The 19,142-nt window shown below is 49.7% G+C and overlaps 1 protein-coding gene across 1 annotated transcript in view; it reads left to right on the top strand.

The window, feature by feature from the left end:
- The window catches only part of LOC107109763 (beta-arrestin-1), an 86,567-nt gene that overhangs the window by 19,542 nt on the left and 47,883 nt on the right, over positions 1-19,142 (top strand). Inside the window, exon 2 of the mRNA XM_015410457.1 lies at positions 12,169-12,199. Coding sequence (XP_015265943.1) covers positions 12,169-12,199 — 31 coding nt within the window. The remainder of the gene's footprint in view (positions 1-12,168; positions 12,200-19,142) is intronic.

Here is a 19,142-nt window from a genome sequence, read left to right as displayed (position 1 = left end):
AAGAAGAAGAAGAGATTGGCTTTATACCCCGCCCTTCACTTGGAGTCTCAGAGCGGCTTACAAACTCCTTTCCCTTCCCCTCCCCACAACAGACACCCTGTGAGGTGGGTGGGGCTGAGAGAACTCTGACACAAACTGCTCTTTCAGGAACAGCTGTGCCAGAGCTTGTGACTGACCCAAGGTCACATCAGCAGGTGCAAGTGGAGGAGTGGGGAATCAAACCCGGTTCTCCCAGATTAGAGTCCGCACACTTAACCACTGCACCAAACTGGAGATTGGATTTATACCCCCTCCCCTCCCCACAACAGACACCCTGTGAGGCAGGTGGGGCTGAGAGAGCTCTTTCGAGGACTGCTCTTGAGAGAACAGCTCTGAGAGAACTCTGGAGGACCAGGTTTGATTCCCCACTCCTCCATGCAGCCAGCTGGGTGACCTTGGGTCAGTCACAAGTGCTCCCAGAGCTGTTCTCTCAAGGGACGTTCTCGCGAGTGCTCTCGCAGCCTCACCTACCTCACAGGGTGTCTGTTGTGGGGCAGAGGAAGGGAAAGGAGATTGTAAGCCGCTCTGAGACTCTGAGTGAAGGGCATGGCAAAAACCCAATCACTTCCTCCTCCTTCTTCAGAGACCCTGACAGGCAGCTTCCAGTCAGAGCAGTCAACACAGTTGGCTGACTCCGGTAAGGAAGCTCCCTAGATCCCTTCTTTCACCAGGCATTTCAAGCGTCCGTTTTAGAGATGTAACATTTCTGGAAATTTTGAAGCTCGGGGAAAAAAACGTTTCCCCCCCCCCTTTTTTGGGGGGGGGGCGGAAATTTTCGGAAAAATTGGGGAAAATGCTACATTAGCACTTCTTTTTGCTTTTCCTGATTGAAAGTCATTCTGTTACTTTAGGAACATAAAATATGACTCTGGACCCTAACCCTAGCCCTATCCAAACAATTATTACAAACAGAATACCCACCCACATGCAAAAACAAAACTTAAAACTTTTTCTTTTCTTGTGACAATAGCACCTCCTAAAGGAAGAAATGCATCTTGTGCTTGCATTGGAGAGTTCAGTTTGTAACCTAGGACTTGCCTGTCCTCAGTGCACAGAATTGTTTTTTCCCGAATTTTTCCAGTTTTTTTCCGGGCCTTCACATCTCTAGTCCCTTTGCATCCAGGAGGACTAGAAACCTGCCTTTACCGTTTTGAAAATAAAAGGTAAGACTCCACCCCCCCACACCCAGAAGCCGGAATTGGCGCTCAGGGCCATCATGTGTGGCTTCTCGGCCCTCCTGCAGAATCACGACAGCCACACTGCTTATGCTACATAAACACTACAGAGCAGATAACATTTATCAAGGGTGCCATTCCCGGGAGGGAAGAGGATTAGTCACATCAGGATCCGACCCCGACCCCCAGCAGGATCTAGCAGGAGACTGTCAGGGTGAAACAAAACCCAAATGCGGAATGAGCACCATATCAAACTCCTGAGGAAGTTTCGGGTCGTGAAAATGGCACTGGGAGGGGGGAGGCATTGGCCCCCCATCTCCCTTCACACCAGGGATGCCTTTCGAATCAGGTGCCCACATGAGGGCACGAGGAAAGAAGAAGAGAAGAAGAGATTGGATTTATACCCCGCCTTTCACTACCCAAAGGTGTCTCAGAGCGGTTTACAAACTCCTTTCCCTTCCCCTCCCCACAACAGACACCCTGTGAGGTAAAAGATAAGAGATTGGATTTATACCCCGCCCTTCACTTGGAGTCTCAGAGCGGCTGACAAACTCCTTTCCCTCCCCCTCCCCACAACAGACACCCTGTGAGGCAAGCGGGGCTGAGAGAGCTCTTGACAGAAACTGTTCTTTTTCAAGAACAGCTCTGACAGAACTGTGGCTTGCCCAAGGTCATCCAGCAGCTGCAAGTGGAGGAGTGGGGAATCAAACCCAGGGGCCACCAGGAGGTACACCAGTGAAGCCAGAACTCCAGAAGCTCTCCCACTGTTGCCCCTCCAAGCACCAAGAAGACAGAGAATCACTGCCCCAGACATAAGAACATAAGAGAAGTCCTGTTGGATCAGGCTAATGGTCCATCCGGTCCAACACTCTGTGGCACACAGCGGCCAAAACCCAGGTGCCAGCAGGAGGTCCACCAGCAAGGCCAGAACTCCAGAAGCCCTCCCACTGTTGCCCCCCCAAGCACCAAGAAGACAGAGCATCACTGCCCCATCTCTGTAGAGTCTTCCGTCTATATGTCCTTGTGGCTAAGAGCCACTGATGGGTCTCTGCTTCATTTACTTGGGGGCACCTGCCTCTCTGCTAGTCTGTGCCTTGGGGGAACTCTTCCTTTTGCCACAGTCACAAGGAGGAAGCAACGCCCGACCCAGAAGGGTCCCTGGCCTCTCGTGCACTCTATTGTCGGCATCCTGCCTACTTGGATTTCCTTTCCCCATTCTGCAAGGTCCCCCTCCTCCTCTCGCATGTCCGGGTAGCTGTTTGTAACAAGCTGCTATTTGTCCTGCCGTTTCTGGATCCCCTCGGGGGTCTGGCACTGGAACAGATGTCTGCGATTATCTAAGCGTGTCTCTCGAGCCCTTGGCATGAGGCTGGTGGGACCGGGGTATGGTCAGCAGACATTGCTGGAGCCGCCTTGGATGGCTTTGTGCCGGCAGCTCGGGGAGACACGGAGGGGTTCATGGGCTGGGTGCTGAGCTCTGAGTTAGGGGTGGAGGCGTTGGCCGTTTCAAAATTGCCTGGGCCTTAGCTGTCTCATGCAATATCTCTCTCTCTCTCTCTCTCTCTCTCTCTCACACACACACACACACACACTCTCTCTCTCTCTCTCTGTCCATCTGTCTCTGTCTCTCTCTGTCCTTCTCTCTCTGTCTCTCTCTCTGTCTCTCTCTCTCACACACACACACACTCTCACTCTCTCTCTCTGTCTCTCTGTCCCTCTGTCTCTGTCTCTCTGTGTCCTTCTCTCTCTGTCTGTCTGTCTCTCTCTCTCTGTGTCTGTCTGTCTCTCTCTCTCTCACACACACACACAGACACTCTCTCACTCTCTCACTCTCTGTGTCTCTCTCTCTCTCTGTCTCTCTGTCCATCTGTCTCTCTCTGTCTCTCTCTCACTCTCTCTCTCTCTCTCTCTGTCTCTCTCTCTCACACACACACACTCTCTCTCTCTCTCTCTCTCTGTCTCTCTCTGTCCTTCTCTCTCTGTCTGTCTGTCTCTCTCTCTCTGTGTCTGTCTGTCTGTCTCTCTCGCTCTCACACACACACCCTCTCTCTCTCTCTCTCTCTCTGTCTCTCTCTGTCCTTCTCTCTCTGTCTGTCTGTCTCTCTCTCTCTGTGTCTGTCTGTCTGTCTCTCTCGCTCTCACACACACACCCTCTCTCTCTCTCTCTCTCTCTGTCTCTCTCTGTCCTTCTCTCTCTGTCTGTCTGTCTCTCTCTCTCTGTGTCTGTCTGTCTGTCTCTCTCGCTCTCACACACACACCCTCTCTCTCTCTCTCTCTCTCTGTCTCTCTCTCTCTGTCTGTCTCTGTCTCTCTCTGTGTCGCTCTGTCTGTCTCTCTTTCTGTCTCTCTCTCTCTCTGTCTCTCTCTGTGTCTCTCTGTGTCGCTCTGTCTTTCTGTCTCTGTCTCTCTCTCTCTGTCTCTCTCTGTCTCTCTCTCTCTGTCTCTGTCTGTCTGTCTCTCTCTCTCTGTCTCTTTCTCTCTGTGTGTGTGTGTCTCTCATCTGTCTGTCTGTCTGTCTCTCTCTCTCTCTCTCACACACACACACACACACAAACACACACACACAAACACACAGAACAGGGACATGTGCACAGTGCACCATGTTTAGTGAATGTTTGCTAAGGCAGCTTGGAATTGCCAACTCTGACTTTGGAAATACCTGGGGATTCCAGGGCAGTGGTGGAAGGGTGAAATTCAGGAAGGGGAGAGAAGAAGAGGAGGAAAAGGAGGAGGAGGAGGAGATTAGATTCACACCCTGCCCTTCACTACCCGAAGGAGTCTCAGAGCGGTTTACAATCTCCTTTCCCTTCCCCTCCCCACAACAGACACCCTGTGAGGTAGGTGGGGCTGAGAGAGCTCTTTCGAGGACTGCTGTTGAGAGAACAGCTCTGAGAGAACTTGTGACTGGCCCAAGGTCACTCCAGCAGCTGCATGTGGAGAAGCGGGGAATCAAACCCGGCTCTCCCAGATTAGAGTCTGCGCTCCTAATCCATGACACCAAAACGGCTCTTGCTCCTCTGTCCGTGTAAATCCACTGTGGGATCCAAGCCAGTGAAGAGCAGAGCCACACATAATGCTGTAGAAGGCCAGTGAAGCATGCGAGGCAGGAAATAATCTTTCAGCTCGACGGGCCAGCTCTCTTAAATAGCAGTTCTTTAATTTACTGCCTGAATTCTAATAATATGGAAAACGAGTGAATTGCCCTTGAGCAAGAGTTCCACAGTCTTAATGGGATAGCTAAATAGGCCTGGCTTGTATCACTGTGCATCACACGGTTGCTGCGTTTGTGTATCTTTGCTACTGTTTGGGGAGGGGTCGCAGCTCAGTGGCAGAGCCTCTGCTTGGCAGGCGGAAAGTCCCAGGTTCAATCCCCAGCACCTCCAGTTTAAAGGACAAGGAAGGGGGTGATGTGAAAGACCTCTGCCGGAGACCTTGGAGAGCCATGGAGAGGGGCTGTGGCTCAGTGGAGGAGCCTCTGCTTGGCATGCAGAAGGTCCCAGGTTCAATCCCCAGCATCTCTAGTTAAAAGGACTAGTTGAAAGACCTCTGCCTGAAGACCCTGGAGAGCTGCTGCCAGGAGCCTGCTGCCAGGAGCCTCTGCTTGGCATGCGGAAGGTCCCAGGTTCAATCCCCAGCATCTCTAGTTAAAAGGACCAGTTGAAAGACCTCTGCCTGAAGACCCTGGAGAGCTGCTGCCAGTCTGAGTAGACAATACTGCCTTTGATGGACCAAGGGTCTGATTCTGTATAAGGCAGCTTCAAGGTCCCAGGTTCAATCCTTAGTGTCTTCCATGAAATGGACTGCGCTGTAGATGACGTGAAAGACCTCAGTGGCTCATTTCGTAGAGCCTCTTCTTGGCATGCAGAAGGTCCCAGGTTCGGTCCCCGGCATCTCCAGTTATAAAGGACTGGTAGTGACGCGAATGACTTCTGCCTGAGACCCTGGAGAGCTGCTGCCAGTCTGAGTAGACAATACTGACATTCATGGACCAAGGGTCTGATTCAGTCTAAAGCAGCTTAATGTGTTGGGGAAGGGCTGTGGCTCAGTGGGAGAGCCTCTGCTTGGCACGCAGAAGGTCCCAGGTTCAATCCCCAGGATCTCCAGTTAAAAGGACCAGGTGAAAGCCCTCCACCTGAGACCCCAAAGAGCCACTGCTGGTCTGAGTAGGCAGTTCTGACCCCTATGGACTAAAAGTCTGATTTGGTATAAGGCAGCTTCATGTGTTTCATGAGATTATGAGTAGGGATGTGCATTTGGTTCGGGCTAGCTTGGGGGGCAGGGAGCTCTCATCACAGCAATTTGCCTTCCCTTCAATTAAAGGAGCGTGCTGCCTCTGCGGTGCGACTCCGGGTTTTTTTAAAAAACTTTAAAGTCTCATCTCTGTGGCCTCGCCACAGAGGTGGCACACTCCCTTCATTGTTAGGAAACCCCCCCTTCAAGGGGGAGATTATTATACCCTATGGGGACAGTCCCCATAGGGTATAATTGAGTTGAATTTATTCGGCTAGTCCAATAATTCCCGAACACCAGTATCATATTTATACTGGGATTTGGGAATATCGGCAAATACCGAATTTTTTCGGGTTTGGTGGATCTGAATCTGAAAAATTCCGAATTTTTTGGGGGTGCACTCCCTAATTATGAGTCTGCCCCTTATGGAGTGCTATGCATATGGCTGTTAGTTGCCACCCCTAAAGCCAAGGAAGAAATGGAGAAAATTGCTTCTGAGGCCTTCCTGCAGGCTGATTGGTGGACGGAAGGTCTCGCCTGCAATTGTGAGGAGAAGGATACGCTCGATCTGCAAGCGTAGGTGATCTGTTCTCAGTGGTTCGGGGGGCAGGACCACTTTCCCTTTTGACTTCCCCAAATCCGAGAGTTCATCCAGAAACCAGCAGCCACACTAGACCTCTTAAACTTGAGCAAATCGGATTAAACAGAGTCGCCTCGAAGTTACCCCGACAGCTGCTTAAATGGAAGGCTTTTATTATTCGTGGTTTTCAAATGTCACCTGCCTTTATCTGAATGGTGGGAAAGGACTTTTAGCCATGCGGAGGTGAACTGGGTCCCCCCTTCTCCTGACCCTGAAAACAATAAATCTGGGTTGGAAAAGACTCCAGGAAGTAGAGATGTAAGATTTTGGAAGTCGTGGTGGGGAAGGGGGGGACGGTGAAATGCAAACTGTTACACTGTCTGCTTAGCATATGTATCTTAGATTTTATCTCATGGAACTTGTCACATATGGTTTCGCCGTCTGAGAGGTAGGGGGAAATAAAAGCTGAAAATGAAAAACCCAGATATTGTAGTGAAGATATGAAAGTGTTCTGTTTGGACAGGAACTGTCTCTTGCGGTCGTAATAGGGCTAGAGGCATGTTTGGGTATGGAGTTTGTAACGCTGAAAATGTTAAAACTATTTGACAGCGTATTCTCATCATATCCGTGAGAGCCTGTCCGTTGTGGACAGAACGAGTCACATTGAAGTGATGAACGTATTTTTTGAACATGTGTTGTAGAGGTCTACAGTATGTACAAGAATTTTCTGCTGTAGATTGTCCTACATAAAAAGAAAATTGACATTCAGCATTCGGAGTAATACCATTTTTAAAAGCATCTAACCCTTTCCCAAGGAGAAACTACCCATATGCAAAAGAACCTTCTCAGGAAACAGCCAATCCATATACAAAAGAACCTCCTCAGGAAAGCTCCTCCATTGGCCTGGGGAACGCCTACAAGATAGTGACTCAGCCCTACCCCACCTTCCTGAGTAGATATAAATTACCTGCCTACCATTTTCCTTCTCACCTTGACACAGAGAGTACTCCATCTTTCCGTGTTATACCTCTGAGGATGCCAGTCCCAGCTACTGGCAAAACGTCAGGTCCTACAATGCCAAGACCGCGGCCACACAACTCGGAAAATCTACAACAGCTAAAGAAAATATTTTGTAGGGAGATCTTTCATTTTTAGTGCTGTCCAAAATAATTTAAAAACCCCCAAAAACAAAAGCGGGGGGGGGGGGGGGGGAGTTTCAGGAAAAATGGAGAAATGGGTTGTTCTGCCCCCCCCAAACATCTCCCCTCCCGCCAAACCTTCACATCTCCAGGAGCAGATCAAAAATTGATCTCTTATGATGCAGCCAGAACTTTGCTTTTAGGTGGTGGGGAAGAACCCCACAGTGAGCATTTTCCTCCCTCTCCCCAAATAGTCAGTGAAGCTGATGGGCAGTAGGTTCAGGACAGACAAAAGGAAATACTTCTTTACACAGCAGCGGAATGGGCTGCCTCGGGAGGTGGTGAGGCCCCCCCACTCGCACCCACTGGCAGTCTTCAAGCAGCGTCTGGACAAACCCTTGATAGGGATTCTTTAGGCTGATCCCGCTTTGAGCAGTGGGCTGGACTAGATGGCCTTTGTGGACCCTTCCACTTCTTAGGATTCTAGGACCTCAAAGACTAGTGCATGTGTTGTGGCAGAAGCTTGTTTCTGTGGTGTCCCATGATGCTTGGTTGTTTGGGCGGCGGCAGCGGACATAACACACCACCGCTCCCCCAGCGGAAATTCATCCACAGAGATTAGCTTTCCCAGATGTTGGTTCAGGCAGCAATAACGAAGACTAATTGAATTGCCTCCGAACCAGGATCTTTCCCTGCCTGATCCCACACAACTCACAGTCTAAAATTTGGGGAAAGGGGGGGGGGGGGGGGAGACAAAAACCAGTGTTGAATTTCCCATTCCTACGCTGGTGTGAGCATTGCAGGAATCCGTTTCTCTTCATCCACTGTTCTCTCAGCTGGGGCATCCGCGCTCTCCAGAAGGGCAGAATTGCTTAATAGGGCACATCAGTCCCTGCTTGTGTGTGTGTGTGTGATGCAAATACATGTGCACACGCGTGGTTTGTGGCTCGCCTGGGACTCGTTTGCAGGAGACATGGGGAAAGATAATCATCGGAGCAGATCTTTCTCTCGCGGTCTGCAGAAGGCCACGCGCATCGCCCGGCAGGGCAATTACTTCTCGGGTTTTGGCTGCCGTGTATTGAACTGAACATGTGTAGGTTTTGACCAAGCAGGCAAATGTCAGGTAGCCCTGTCGTGGTGTTGGAATGGGAGGGGGGAGTTTATCTCCCTTCTGTTCTCAGCGCTTCTCTGCCTATAACGCTCCAGCTATCTGCACATTGGCCTTGCTTTGCTGTAATTCTCCAGGTCTGGGAACTGTAACTGCTTTAGGCGCAAAATTGCTTGCTTGCTGGCAGGGCCCGCGCACTGCAAGAAAGCTTTATTGGCTTCGCAGGTGGGGGGGGGCAGTTTGAATATGCTATAAGTTAGTAGCTATCTTATTATAGGGCATTCTTAGCACAGGCTGTTTACATGTACTTTAGTTCTGCGTTACCATAATAAACAGGGAGCTGCAGTGGCTCAAGTGGTTAAGATGCTGAACTGCAGGCTGTGGAAGGTCGGTTGTTCAGCAGTTCGAGCCCTGAGTGTGCCGCGTGCCGGAGTGAGCTCCCATCTCTAGTTCCAGCTCCTGCCAACCTAGCCGTTCGAAAGCAAGAAATTGCAAGTAGATAAATAGGTACCACTTCGGTTTGCAAGTAGATAAATAGGTACCACTTCGGTGGGAAGGTTCCGTGCGCCTTGGTGTTTAGTCATGCCGACCACATGACCACGGAAACGCCTTCGGACAGCGGCGGCTCTTCGGCTTGGAAACGGAGATGAGCACCGCAACCCTAGAGTCGGATTCGACTGGCTTTCGAGCAAGGGAACCTTGACCTTTTTACCATAATAAACACTTATCTTCTAAAGAAGCCTGGGTGTGTGGATTACCTGCCTAAAGTTCCTGACAGCAAATTGGAAGCAGCGCTCGAGAGCTTCCTGGGGTGGGTCAGGCTGAAGAGGAGGTAGCATTCAGGTTGCTAGTTGGGAAGGTGGCAGAAAATATGGGCGGGGATGTGCCAGAACACAGAGTCCCCTCCCCACCCTGACTACAGAGCAATGGGAAGCAACAGCTACCCGTGTCTCCTCCTTCCTCAACCCCTTTCCATCAACAATGGATATTTTTTCCTCTCAGACAATAAGCGTTGGCAGGGGTCATTTTGTAGAAAAAGAGCTAGGGGAACTCATTAGCATAACTCATTAGCATATGTCACACCCCCTGACATCAGGGGCCCGGCGGTGGATCTGCAAGGCCGGCGGGAGTGCGAGGAAGCCCCGCCAAGGCCCTCCCTGGCCCCAGGCAGGCAGGGGTGGGGAGAGGCGGGGAGGAAGCAACTTACCCTCCCTCTTCTCCTTCCTCCTCCTGGCTGAATGAGGGCTGGAAGCGGGGCAGCTGGAAGCAGGGGGCGGGGCTTCATCGTGTGCCCCGCCCCCCACACCTCACGTGGGGGAACTGCGTTCCCCCGCGTCCCCCCCCGAAATGACCCCTGAGCGTTGGAGTGCAAACACTTTAAATATTACCTCATTGGTTTTATGCACCACAACGGCTATTGCGAATCTTTGCATCATCCTCAGCTCTCTGTTGGAAGAAATGTGTGTCTTAGAGGTTAAGGCGCTGAGCTGCAGACAGGAAGGTCAATAGTTCAGCAGTTCAAGACCTGAGTGCCGGGTGACAGAGTGAGCTCTCGTCTCCGGCCCCAGCTCCTGCCAACCTAGCAGTTTGAAAGCAAGAAACTGCAAGTAGATAAATAGGCACCGCTTTGGTGGGAAGGTAACAGGGTTCCATGCGCCTCGGCATCTAGTCATGCCGCCCACATGACCACGGAAAGGTCTTTGGACAGCGCTGGCTCTTCGGCTTGGAAACGGAGATGAGCACCGCATCCGTAGAGTCAGATTGGTCAAGCTTTCGAGCAAGGGAAACCTTTAGGGACATATGCGCATTGTTGGTGGTAGTGTGAGGAAATTAAACAACTCTGGCAGATAGTATTGGACCGAATATTCCTTATCACTGGTTTTGTTGTCCCCTTTTCCCCAGAAGGACTGTTTTTGAATTATGGGCCAGAAGATGTCACAGTCCCACAAATTAGTAAAAGACTGATTTCAAACCTTCTAAGAGCAGAAAAAACATCAATAGCCGCTACCTGGAAATGTTCAGATATACCTACGCTCTCCCTATGGCACCGTAAGATAGGGGGAGATGTATATATTGGGGAAAAATATTTATTTATTTATCTGTCTGATTTATACCCGCTCTCCGCACTTTACAGCAGGCTCCATGGTGGCTTACACTAGTAAATACGATACAATTAAAATCACATAAAATCATCTAAAACAGTTCAACTATAAACAATCATAATTTATAAAGTGGTGCATAATCAATAGTTAGTTGTTATAAGATGGTGTATAGGAGTGTACACAGATATCACCATCATTCTGCTCAAAACCTTCCTGACAAACGGGCGGCGCAGGCTAGGTGTCGGGAACCAAGGGCCAGGGCAATAATTAAAGCTGTTAGCATGGTGGCAGCTCCTAATTAAAGGCCTGGCGGAAGAGCTCCATCTTGCAGGCCCTGCAGAACTGTAGAAGATCCCGCAGGGCCCTGATCTCTTCTGCGAGCTCATTCCACCAGTACGGAGCCGCCACCGAGAAGGCCCTGGCCCTGGTAGTAGCAAGCCTGGCATCTTTCAGGCCCGGGAAGGTCAGTCTGTTTTGCGACCCCGACCATAGTGCTCTCTGGGGTAAATATGGGTTAAGGCGGTTCCTCAGGTGAATCAATATGAATCCAGTCCTCCTCGTTCAGATTTTGTCGATGTGTGGCCTGTTATATTAGATTATTCATTTTGGATTGAAGTGGTTCCGAAAAACTTCAAATATTTAACTTCAGTATGATATTTGCGATGTATATAAGTTATAAGATCCGATGTGCAATATTGCTTCTTTTCCATAGGCTTTGCGTTTGAGCAATGTGTTATTCTGGTACTTTCAGTATAGTCCTCTGTTCGTTGGTTTATTTTAGGTACTTTGATTTGTTTGGTGAATGCTTGTAAATGTGTTGGTTTGTATTATGTATAAAATGTTAAATAATTTTTTTTAAAAAATGGGGAACAGACCATGAAGATGGAGAGGGGAAACTAGGCCAGGCCTATGACAGGTGTGCATAAAACTCTGACCTGTGATTTCCCATCTTGCAGGGTTAAAAATAGCACATGGACAGACCTGTTGTTGCAGCAGTGGGAACACAGGTTAGCTCAGTCTCCTTCCGGGCTACTCACCTGGGGACATTTTCGCTTCACCATAGGAGAGCTGACAGCCAGCACACTGTGATTACAAACTGAAACCATTTATGCTTCATGTGCTGTGAGCTCTATGCACAGTGAGGCACTCACAAAACATTTGTGTGTGCATCGCTCCCTCCAGCAAGGAAGAGAGTGAATCCAGGGACTCTAAGGGTTGGATTGGCTTCTTTCTTTGAAAGGCCTAGAGCAGGGGTGTCAAACATACGGCCCGGGGGCCAGATGAGGCCACTGGAGGGCTTCTATCAGGCCCGCAGTGGAACTAGCTGTCTTTTGCTTCTTCTTCCAGTTCTGCTGCTGCTGTGTCATTGTAGGTTTGGAGCTTACAGATACGCACCTGAACAGCACACTCAAGATTGCGACAGCACGGACATTCTGATGCAATAATTCAGAGCAGGAGGTGTCAGTTATCAGACACTGTTAAATAAACAAAATCCTGCAAGAGAGCTAGTGGTTTAAGCATGTTTTTATTTTAAGTAAGAAAAACCCTTTGTGTTTGTGTCCTTTATAAAGTTTATATCTATGCTACCTGGCATTACATTTTATGACACACATGGCCCGGCCCAACAAGGTCTCATTTATGTCAGATTCGGCCCTCGTAACAAATGAGTTCGACACCCCTGGCCTAGAGGATACTTGTGCATGTATTGGCATTTCCGCACCTGCTAAATTCCGGAGGTGTCTGCCCCATTACTGACTCTCTCTCTCCCTTTTCCCCTTCCTCTCTTGTTTTGCAGAGTTTTTAAGAAGGCCAGTCCCAACGGGAAGGTGAGTTGAATTTCTCCGTCGATTCTACTGAATTTCTTTGGCAGGAGCAGACGTCGGAAGGCAGAAAATTGAGTGGGAGAATCGACCGACTTGCAGTATTGATGTGGCTGTCGGGGCCGAATGCAGCTCGGTGCTTTAAACACACGGCCTGCCTCCGTCCTCTCTTTTGGGCTGGCTCGGCCTGTTTGGGAGGTCCATAGCTCCAAGGGGGACTTTGCATGCAGTAAGTTCTAGGCTCGGCCCTCAACACCTCTGGCTGCAAGGATCGTAGCGGGAAGAGCTGAGAAGGGGGGGGGAAGAGTGAGGAAAGAGAATTCCAAGTAGAAACGCGAGACTGGAGTCCTGCAGCACCTTAAAGACCAACAAGATATTCGGGGTATAGGCTTTCAAGAATCAAAACTCTCTTATTTTGTTCCAGTATTTTGTTCCCAGACACTGAAAGGCTGGACAACACTTCCAATTACTATGTCACAGGGAAGCCATTGAAATTCATAAACACAAACACAATTTCAACAGGAAAGAAGAAAGTTTAAAAATAAATAGGGCATGGTTTCCTGTCCTGAAAAACACAAAAGGCTCTACAACTGACAATAGCACTACAGATAAGATTAGAATTTCAGCAGCCAATCCACATGCAAATGAACCTCCTCAGGAAACAGGAAACCTCCTCAGGAAACCATCCCTATACAAAAGAACCTCCTCAGGAAAGCTCCTCCATTAGCATGTTTCACAGTCTGGGCAAATCCTACAAGATAATGACTCAGCCCTACCCCACCTTCCTGAGTAGATATAAATTACCTGCCTACTATTTTTCTTCAAACCTTGACACAGAGAGTACTCCATCTTTCTGTGTTATACCTCTGGGGATGCCAGTCACAGCTGCTGGTGAAACGTCAGGTCCTACAATGCCAAGAAACACGGCCAGACAACCCGGAAAATCTACAGTTTGGTGTAGTGGTTAAGTGTGTGGACTCTAATCTGGGAGGACCGGGTTTGATTCCCCACTCCTCCACTTGCACCTGTTGATGTGACCTTGGGTCAGTCACAAGCTCTGGCACAGCTGTCCTTGAAAAAGAGCAGTTTGTGTCAGAGCTCTCTCAGCCCCACCCACCTGTTGGATCCCCAAGCATCGAGAATAAATCCACGTTTTCAAGAAAAGCAAAATTTATTTCAAAGCGTTGAAGACATACTCAAACACGTTCTTTGTTAGAACTGGGGATACACCGTTAGGTCAAGCATAATAAAGGAAATTCAAACAGATACAGATCCAATGAATAGCATTCCCGCTGGCGGGCTAATGAAACGGTTGCGCGCCCAGTCCATGGGAACCAGGCAGAACATCAGACAAAACACAGGTGCAGTACTCATGAGAAAAGCAATAGGCAAGCATTACAGCATCTTCTCCCCCACACAACCTCCAGCAGTTATCTTGTGCATTCCAACGCAGGAGCAGGATGATAGAAAATAAGCCGGGTGCAACAGGGAAAGGATATGTACACAGAGGTCACAGAAAACAGAATGGCAGCTTGCTGACACCACCTCACAGGGTGTCTGTTGTGGGGAGGGGAAGGGAAAGGAGTTTGTAAACCGCTCGGAGACTCCAAGTGAAGGGCGGGGTATAAATCCAATCTCTTCTTCTTCTTCTACAACAGCTAAAAAGCTCTCATCGTCAGATACAAGTTAGAATGAAGACTCCTGCGCCTTTATATCTGCGTCTGAAGGTGGGAGGGGAATTGCAAAGAAGGGAGTCAGGATGCAGAGGACGTATCCGGTATTGTACCTCTGCATCCTGATTCCCTTCTTTGCCGCTCCCCTCCCATCCTCTGCCTAGGACAGGGGTGGTCAAACTGCAGCTCGGGAGCCGCGTGCGGCTCTTTCACACAGTCTAATTTAATGTTAATAAAAAGCCAATTTGCAAATTTGTCAATAAAAACGTGTGTGTGATATTTGTTCCATGCCTTGCGGCTCTCAGACATCTGACGTTTATTCTGTGTAGCGGCTACGTTAAGCAGGTTTGGCCACCCCTGGCCTACGATATAAAGGCTCTGGGATCTCCCGACTTGTATCTGATGAAGGGAGCTTCGACTCTCAAAAGCTCATACTGTGAAACTCTTGTCGATCTCTAAGGTGCTGCTGGACTCCAGTCTTGCTCTCCTACCGCAGACCAACATGGCTGCCTACCTGAAACTTCTCAGTAGGGTGGATTTCCAGGATCCAACCTGGTAACGAGACAGGCAGACCAACAGCCTGAGTCAAGAGAGCTGCCTGGCTCATGGGTCTGTGGGGAGGGGCCGTGGCTCAGTGGCAGAGCCTCTGCTTGGCACGCAGAAGGTCCCAGGTTCAATCCCCGGCACCTCCAGTTAAAAGGATCAGGCAGTGGGTGATGAGAAAGACCTCCACCTGAGAGAGTCATGCAGAAAAGCCGTGGCTCAGTGGCAGAGCCTCTGCTTGGCACGCAGAAGGTCCCAGGTTCAATCCCCGGCACCGCCAGTTGAAAGGACCAGGCAGTGGGTGATGGGAAAGACCTCCACCTGAGACCCTGGAGAGTCATGGAGAAAAGCCGTGGCTCAGTGGAAGAGCCTCTACATGGCATGCAGAAAGTCCCCAGTTCAATTCCCGGCATCTCCAGTTAAAAGGGCCAGGCAGGTGATGGGAAAGACCTCAGTGGCAGAGCATCTGCCTGGAATGCAGAAGGAGCTACATATCGTAGTTGTATCTATAGGTGGCTTGTTAAATTAGCATGCAAAATAGAATATTTTTTAAAACAGATCAAAAGAATGACAAAAGCACTCTCACTGTTTTGCCTGCTAATTTAACGAGCCACCTATCGATACAACTATGAATGACAAAATACAACTATGAATGACAACTATGATACAACTATGAATGACAAAAGAATGACAAAAGCACTCTCACTATTTTGCCTGCTAATTTAACAAGCCACCTATCGATACAACTATGATATGTAATCCCATATTTAGTTGTTTATATTTTTATAGCCCAGCTTTCTCACAGGGATTCAAGGCGGAGAGCCAGTTTGGTGTAGTGGTTAGGAGCCAGTCACTAATCTGGGAGAACCGGGTTTGATTCCCCACTGCTCCACAGGCAGCTGCTGGTGTGACCTTGGGTCAGTCACAAGTTTATTCAGAGCTGTTCTCTCAGGAGTTCTGGAAAGCGCTCTCTCAGCCCCACCTACCTCATAATCTGTTCTGTTCGGGGGAGAGAAAGGGAAAGGAGACTGCCGGCCGCTCTGAGACTCCTTCGGGTAGTGAAGGGTGGCGTAGAAATCCAATCTCTTCTTCTCCTCTTCAATTCCTACAGGGAAGCAGATCTCTGTCAGGTCTGGAGATGAGTTGCCATTCTGGGAGAACTCCGCGTGTCTCTCTCCTTGAGGCTGGTAACCCTCATGTTACCCCACGATAATGTGTACAGAATTCATTCAGCTACATGAAACACCCCGGGGGCGCTTTCAGGCATGCTAAATAATGCAGTTTGCATCCACTTCAGCGACCATTTGCAAGTGGGTTTTGCCATTTCACACAGTAAAATCCAGCTGCAAAGTTCATTGAAAGGGTATTGAAAGTGTGTTCTTCCCCTGACCTGGAAAGGCCAGGCAAGCCCGATCTCATCAGATCCTGGAAGCCAGTTTGGTGTCGTGGTGAAGTTCGCGGATTCTAATCTGGGACAACCGGGTCTGATTCCCCACTCCTCCACTTGCAGCTGCTGGGTGACCTTGGGCAAGCCGTAGTTCTGTTCTTGAAAAAGAGCAGTTTCTGTCAAGAGCTATCTCAGCCCCATCTGCCTCACAGAGTGTCTGTTTTGGGAAGGGGAAGGGAAAGGAGTTTGTAAGACACTCTGAGACTCCCTTGGGGAGTGAAGGGCGGGGTAGAAATCCAATCTCCTCTTCCTCCTCTTCTTCTTCTTGCTCTGTCAGCCCCGCCTACCTCACAGGGTGCCTGTTGTGGGGAGGGGAAGGGAAAGGAGTTTGTGAGCCGCTCTGAGACACCTTTGGGTAGTGAAGGGCCGGGTATAAATCCAGTCTCCTCCTCCTCCTCTTCTTCTTCTTCTTCGCAGGGCCAACCTGGGCAAGTACTTGTATGAGAGACCTCGAAGGAATACCAGGGCCAGGACGCAGAGGCGGGCAATAGCAAGCTGCCTCTCCGAACATCTCTTGCCTCCAAACCCTATTATGGGTTGCCAGAAGTCAGCCAGTTTTCAAGAAGAGGCTGGATGAATATTTGTGAGAGATGCTTTAGGCTGGTCCTGCATTGGGCAAGGGGGTTGGACTAGATGGTCTGTATGGCCCCTTCCGACTCTATGATTCTATGCACACACACACACAAACTACCAAAAAAGAAGTAGAAAGTGCATTATGAAGAAGAAGGAAGAGATTGGATTTATACCCCGCCCTTCACTTGGAGTCTCAGAGCGGCCTGTGAGGTAGGTGGGGCTGAGAGAGCTCTTGACAGAAACTGCTCTTTTCCAAGAACAGCTCTTATCAGAACTATGGATTGCCCAAGGTCATCCAGCAGCTGCGAGTGGAGGAGTGGGGAATCAAACCCGGTTCTCCCAGATTAGAGTCCATGCTCCTAAGCACTGCACCAAAGAGGAGATCGGATTTATACCCCGCCCTTCAGTACTCAAAGGTGTCTCAGAGCCAGTTTGGTGTAATGGTTAAGTGTGCGGACTCTAATCTGGGAGAACCGGGTTTGATTCCTCACTCCTCCACTTGCACCTGGATGGATGACCTTGGGGAAGCCGTAGTTCTGACAAGAGCTGTCCTTGAAAAAGAGCCGTTTCTGTCAGAGCTCTCTCAGCCCCACCTACCTCACAGGCAGTGTTCCCTCTAAGCTGAGTTAGCGTGAGCTAGCTCACAGGTTTTTAGCCTCCGGCTCACACATTTTCGTCTTAGCTCAGGAAGGCTGGGCTCCAGAGCAAACTAATTTATGCAGTAGCCAAATCGCTTGCTCACAGCTTTAATTCCAGTAGCTCACCAAGTAGAATTTTTGCTCACAAGACTTCACAGCTTAGAGGGAGCATTGCTTACAGGGTGTCTGTCGTGGGGAGGGGAAGGGGAAGGAGTTTGTCAGCCGCTCTGAGACACCTTTGGGTAGTGAAGGGCGGGGTATAAATCCAATCTTTTCTTCTCTTCTTCAGAGCGGCTTACAATCTCCCTTCCCCTCCCGACAACAGACACCGTGTGAGGTAGGTGGGGCTGAGAGAGCTCTCTCGAGGACTGCTCCTGAGAGAACAGCTCTGAGAGGACTTGTGACTGACCCAAGGTCACACCAGCAGCTCCATGTGGAAGAGTGTGGAATCAAACCCGGTTCTCCTAGATTAGAGTCTTCGCTCCTGACCACTACGCCAGACTGGCTCTCTCCCATGGGCTCTCTGTGCTTACAGGGCACGTCATGTGGACGGGTCTGTTGCTAGGGTTGCCAGACTCTAGGTGGCACCTGGAGATCTCCCGCTATTAAAATTGATCTCCGGATGTCCAAGATAATTTCCCCCGGAGAAAATGGCTGCCTCGGAGGGTGGACTTTTCACTTTGGAGGAAGCTTTGAGCTCACTAAGAGAGACTTTTTGCAGTGTTCATTGAAAAATGTGGAGAAATATTTTGCTATTTTGCAACCTTGTGCTTGGAAATATCTGTTGAACTTCCTGAGGAAGGCACTGAAACAGGAGGATAGCTGGACCTCTGGTGGAGGAAGACGGAGCACTGATTCAAAATAGACTTAAAGGAGTCCTCCCTCTTAAAACTTTTGTATAATTAAGGAGGACTGATATCAATAAAGGGGTGTGCAATATCTTTTGTGATCTATTAAGAGATGATACTTAGATATTTTGATATATGATTCTTTCTATGTATTAAGGCTTATATGATACATAATATATGGTGAATAAATTGTAAAAATATGAAACAAAAATATATAAACATTATTTGAGATATTTAATAGCGTTTGTCACACGGTGGCCTGCCAGTTCCTCTGGAGGGCCAGCAAGTGGGCAGAGAGGCCAAGGCCTTCCCCTGATAGGAACCTCAGAAGAGCCCTGCTGGATCAGACCAGGGAGGGTCCGTCTAGTCCAGCATCCCGTCTCACACAGTGGCCAACGAGTTCCTCTGGAGGGACAACCGCAGGGCAGAGAGGCCGAGGCCTTCCCCTGATAAGAACCTCAGAAGAGCCCTGCTGGGTCAGACCAGTGAGGGTCCATCCAGTCCAGCCTCCTGCCTCACACAGGGGCCAGCCAGTTCCTCTGGAGGGCCAACAACAGGGCATGGAGGCCGAGGCCTTCCTCTGATGAGAACCTCAGAAGAGCCCTGCTGGGTCAGACCAGGGAGGGTCCATCCAGTCCAGCATCCCGTCTCACACAGGGGCCAGCCAGTTCCTCTGGAGGGCCAACAACAACAGGGCAGAGAGGCCGAGGCTTTTCCCTGAAGTTGTCTCCTGGCACTGTGATTTAGAGGTTGACTGCTTCTGAACATGGAGGTTTCCCTCAGCCACCATCGCTAGCAGCCATTGACAGACATCCCCTGAGCATCTGTCTAATCCCCTCGTACAGCTGTTTAGTCCCGTGGCCATCACGACATCCTCCGGCAGCGAATTCCGCATTTTCATAACTCCCTTTGTAAAGTCGTATTTTCCTCGGTCAGGTCAGATAAAGGAAGGTTTGACTCGTGGAAGCGCCTACCCGAAAACTCGGGTGGGTCTCTTAAGGTGTTACCGTTTTTACTGCAAACCAAAATGGCTGCCGCCTGAAAACTGTTCTCACAGTTCTGTTCAGGCATCACAGAGAACTGAAACGAGCTCTCTTGACTCCAGTAAACAACTTACGGTCCTGCCTCCCTGGATCCTTGAATAGAAGGCAGAACCCTGATCTGAATTTCAATGCAGCGGCTGAGTCACCCTCTCCACGGCTGCCTCCTCCCACACAGCCCCCCCCC

The sequence above is a fragment of the Gekko japonicus genome, unplaced genomic scaffold (genome assembly GCF_001447785.1).
Source record: "Gekko japonicus isolate JY-2015 unplaced genomic scaffold, Gekko_japonicus_V1.1 scaffold2086, whole genome shotgun sequence".
NCBI lineage: Eukaryota > Metazoa > Chordata > Lepidosauria > Squamata > Gekkonidae > Gekko > Gekko japonicus.
Note: the sequence above shows the minus strand (reverse complement) of the source record. Positions and strands in the feature narration are given on the sequence as shown.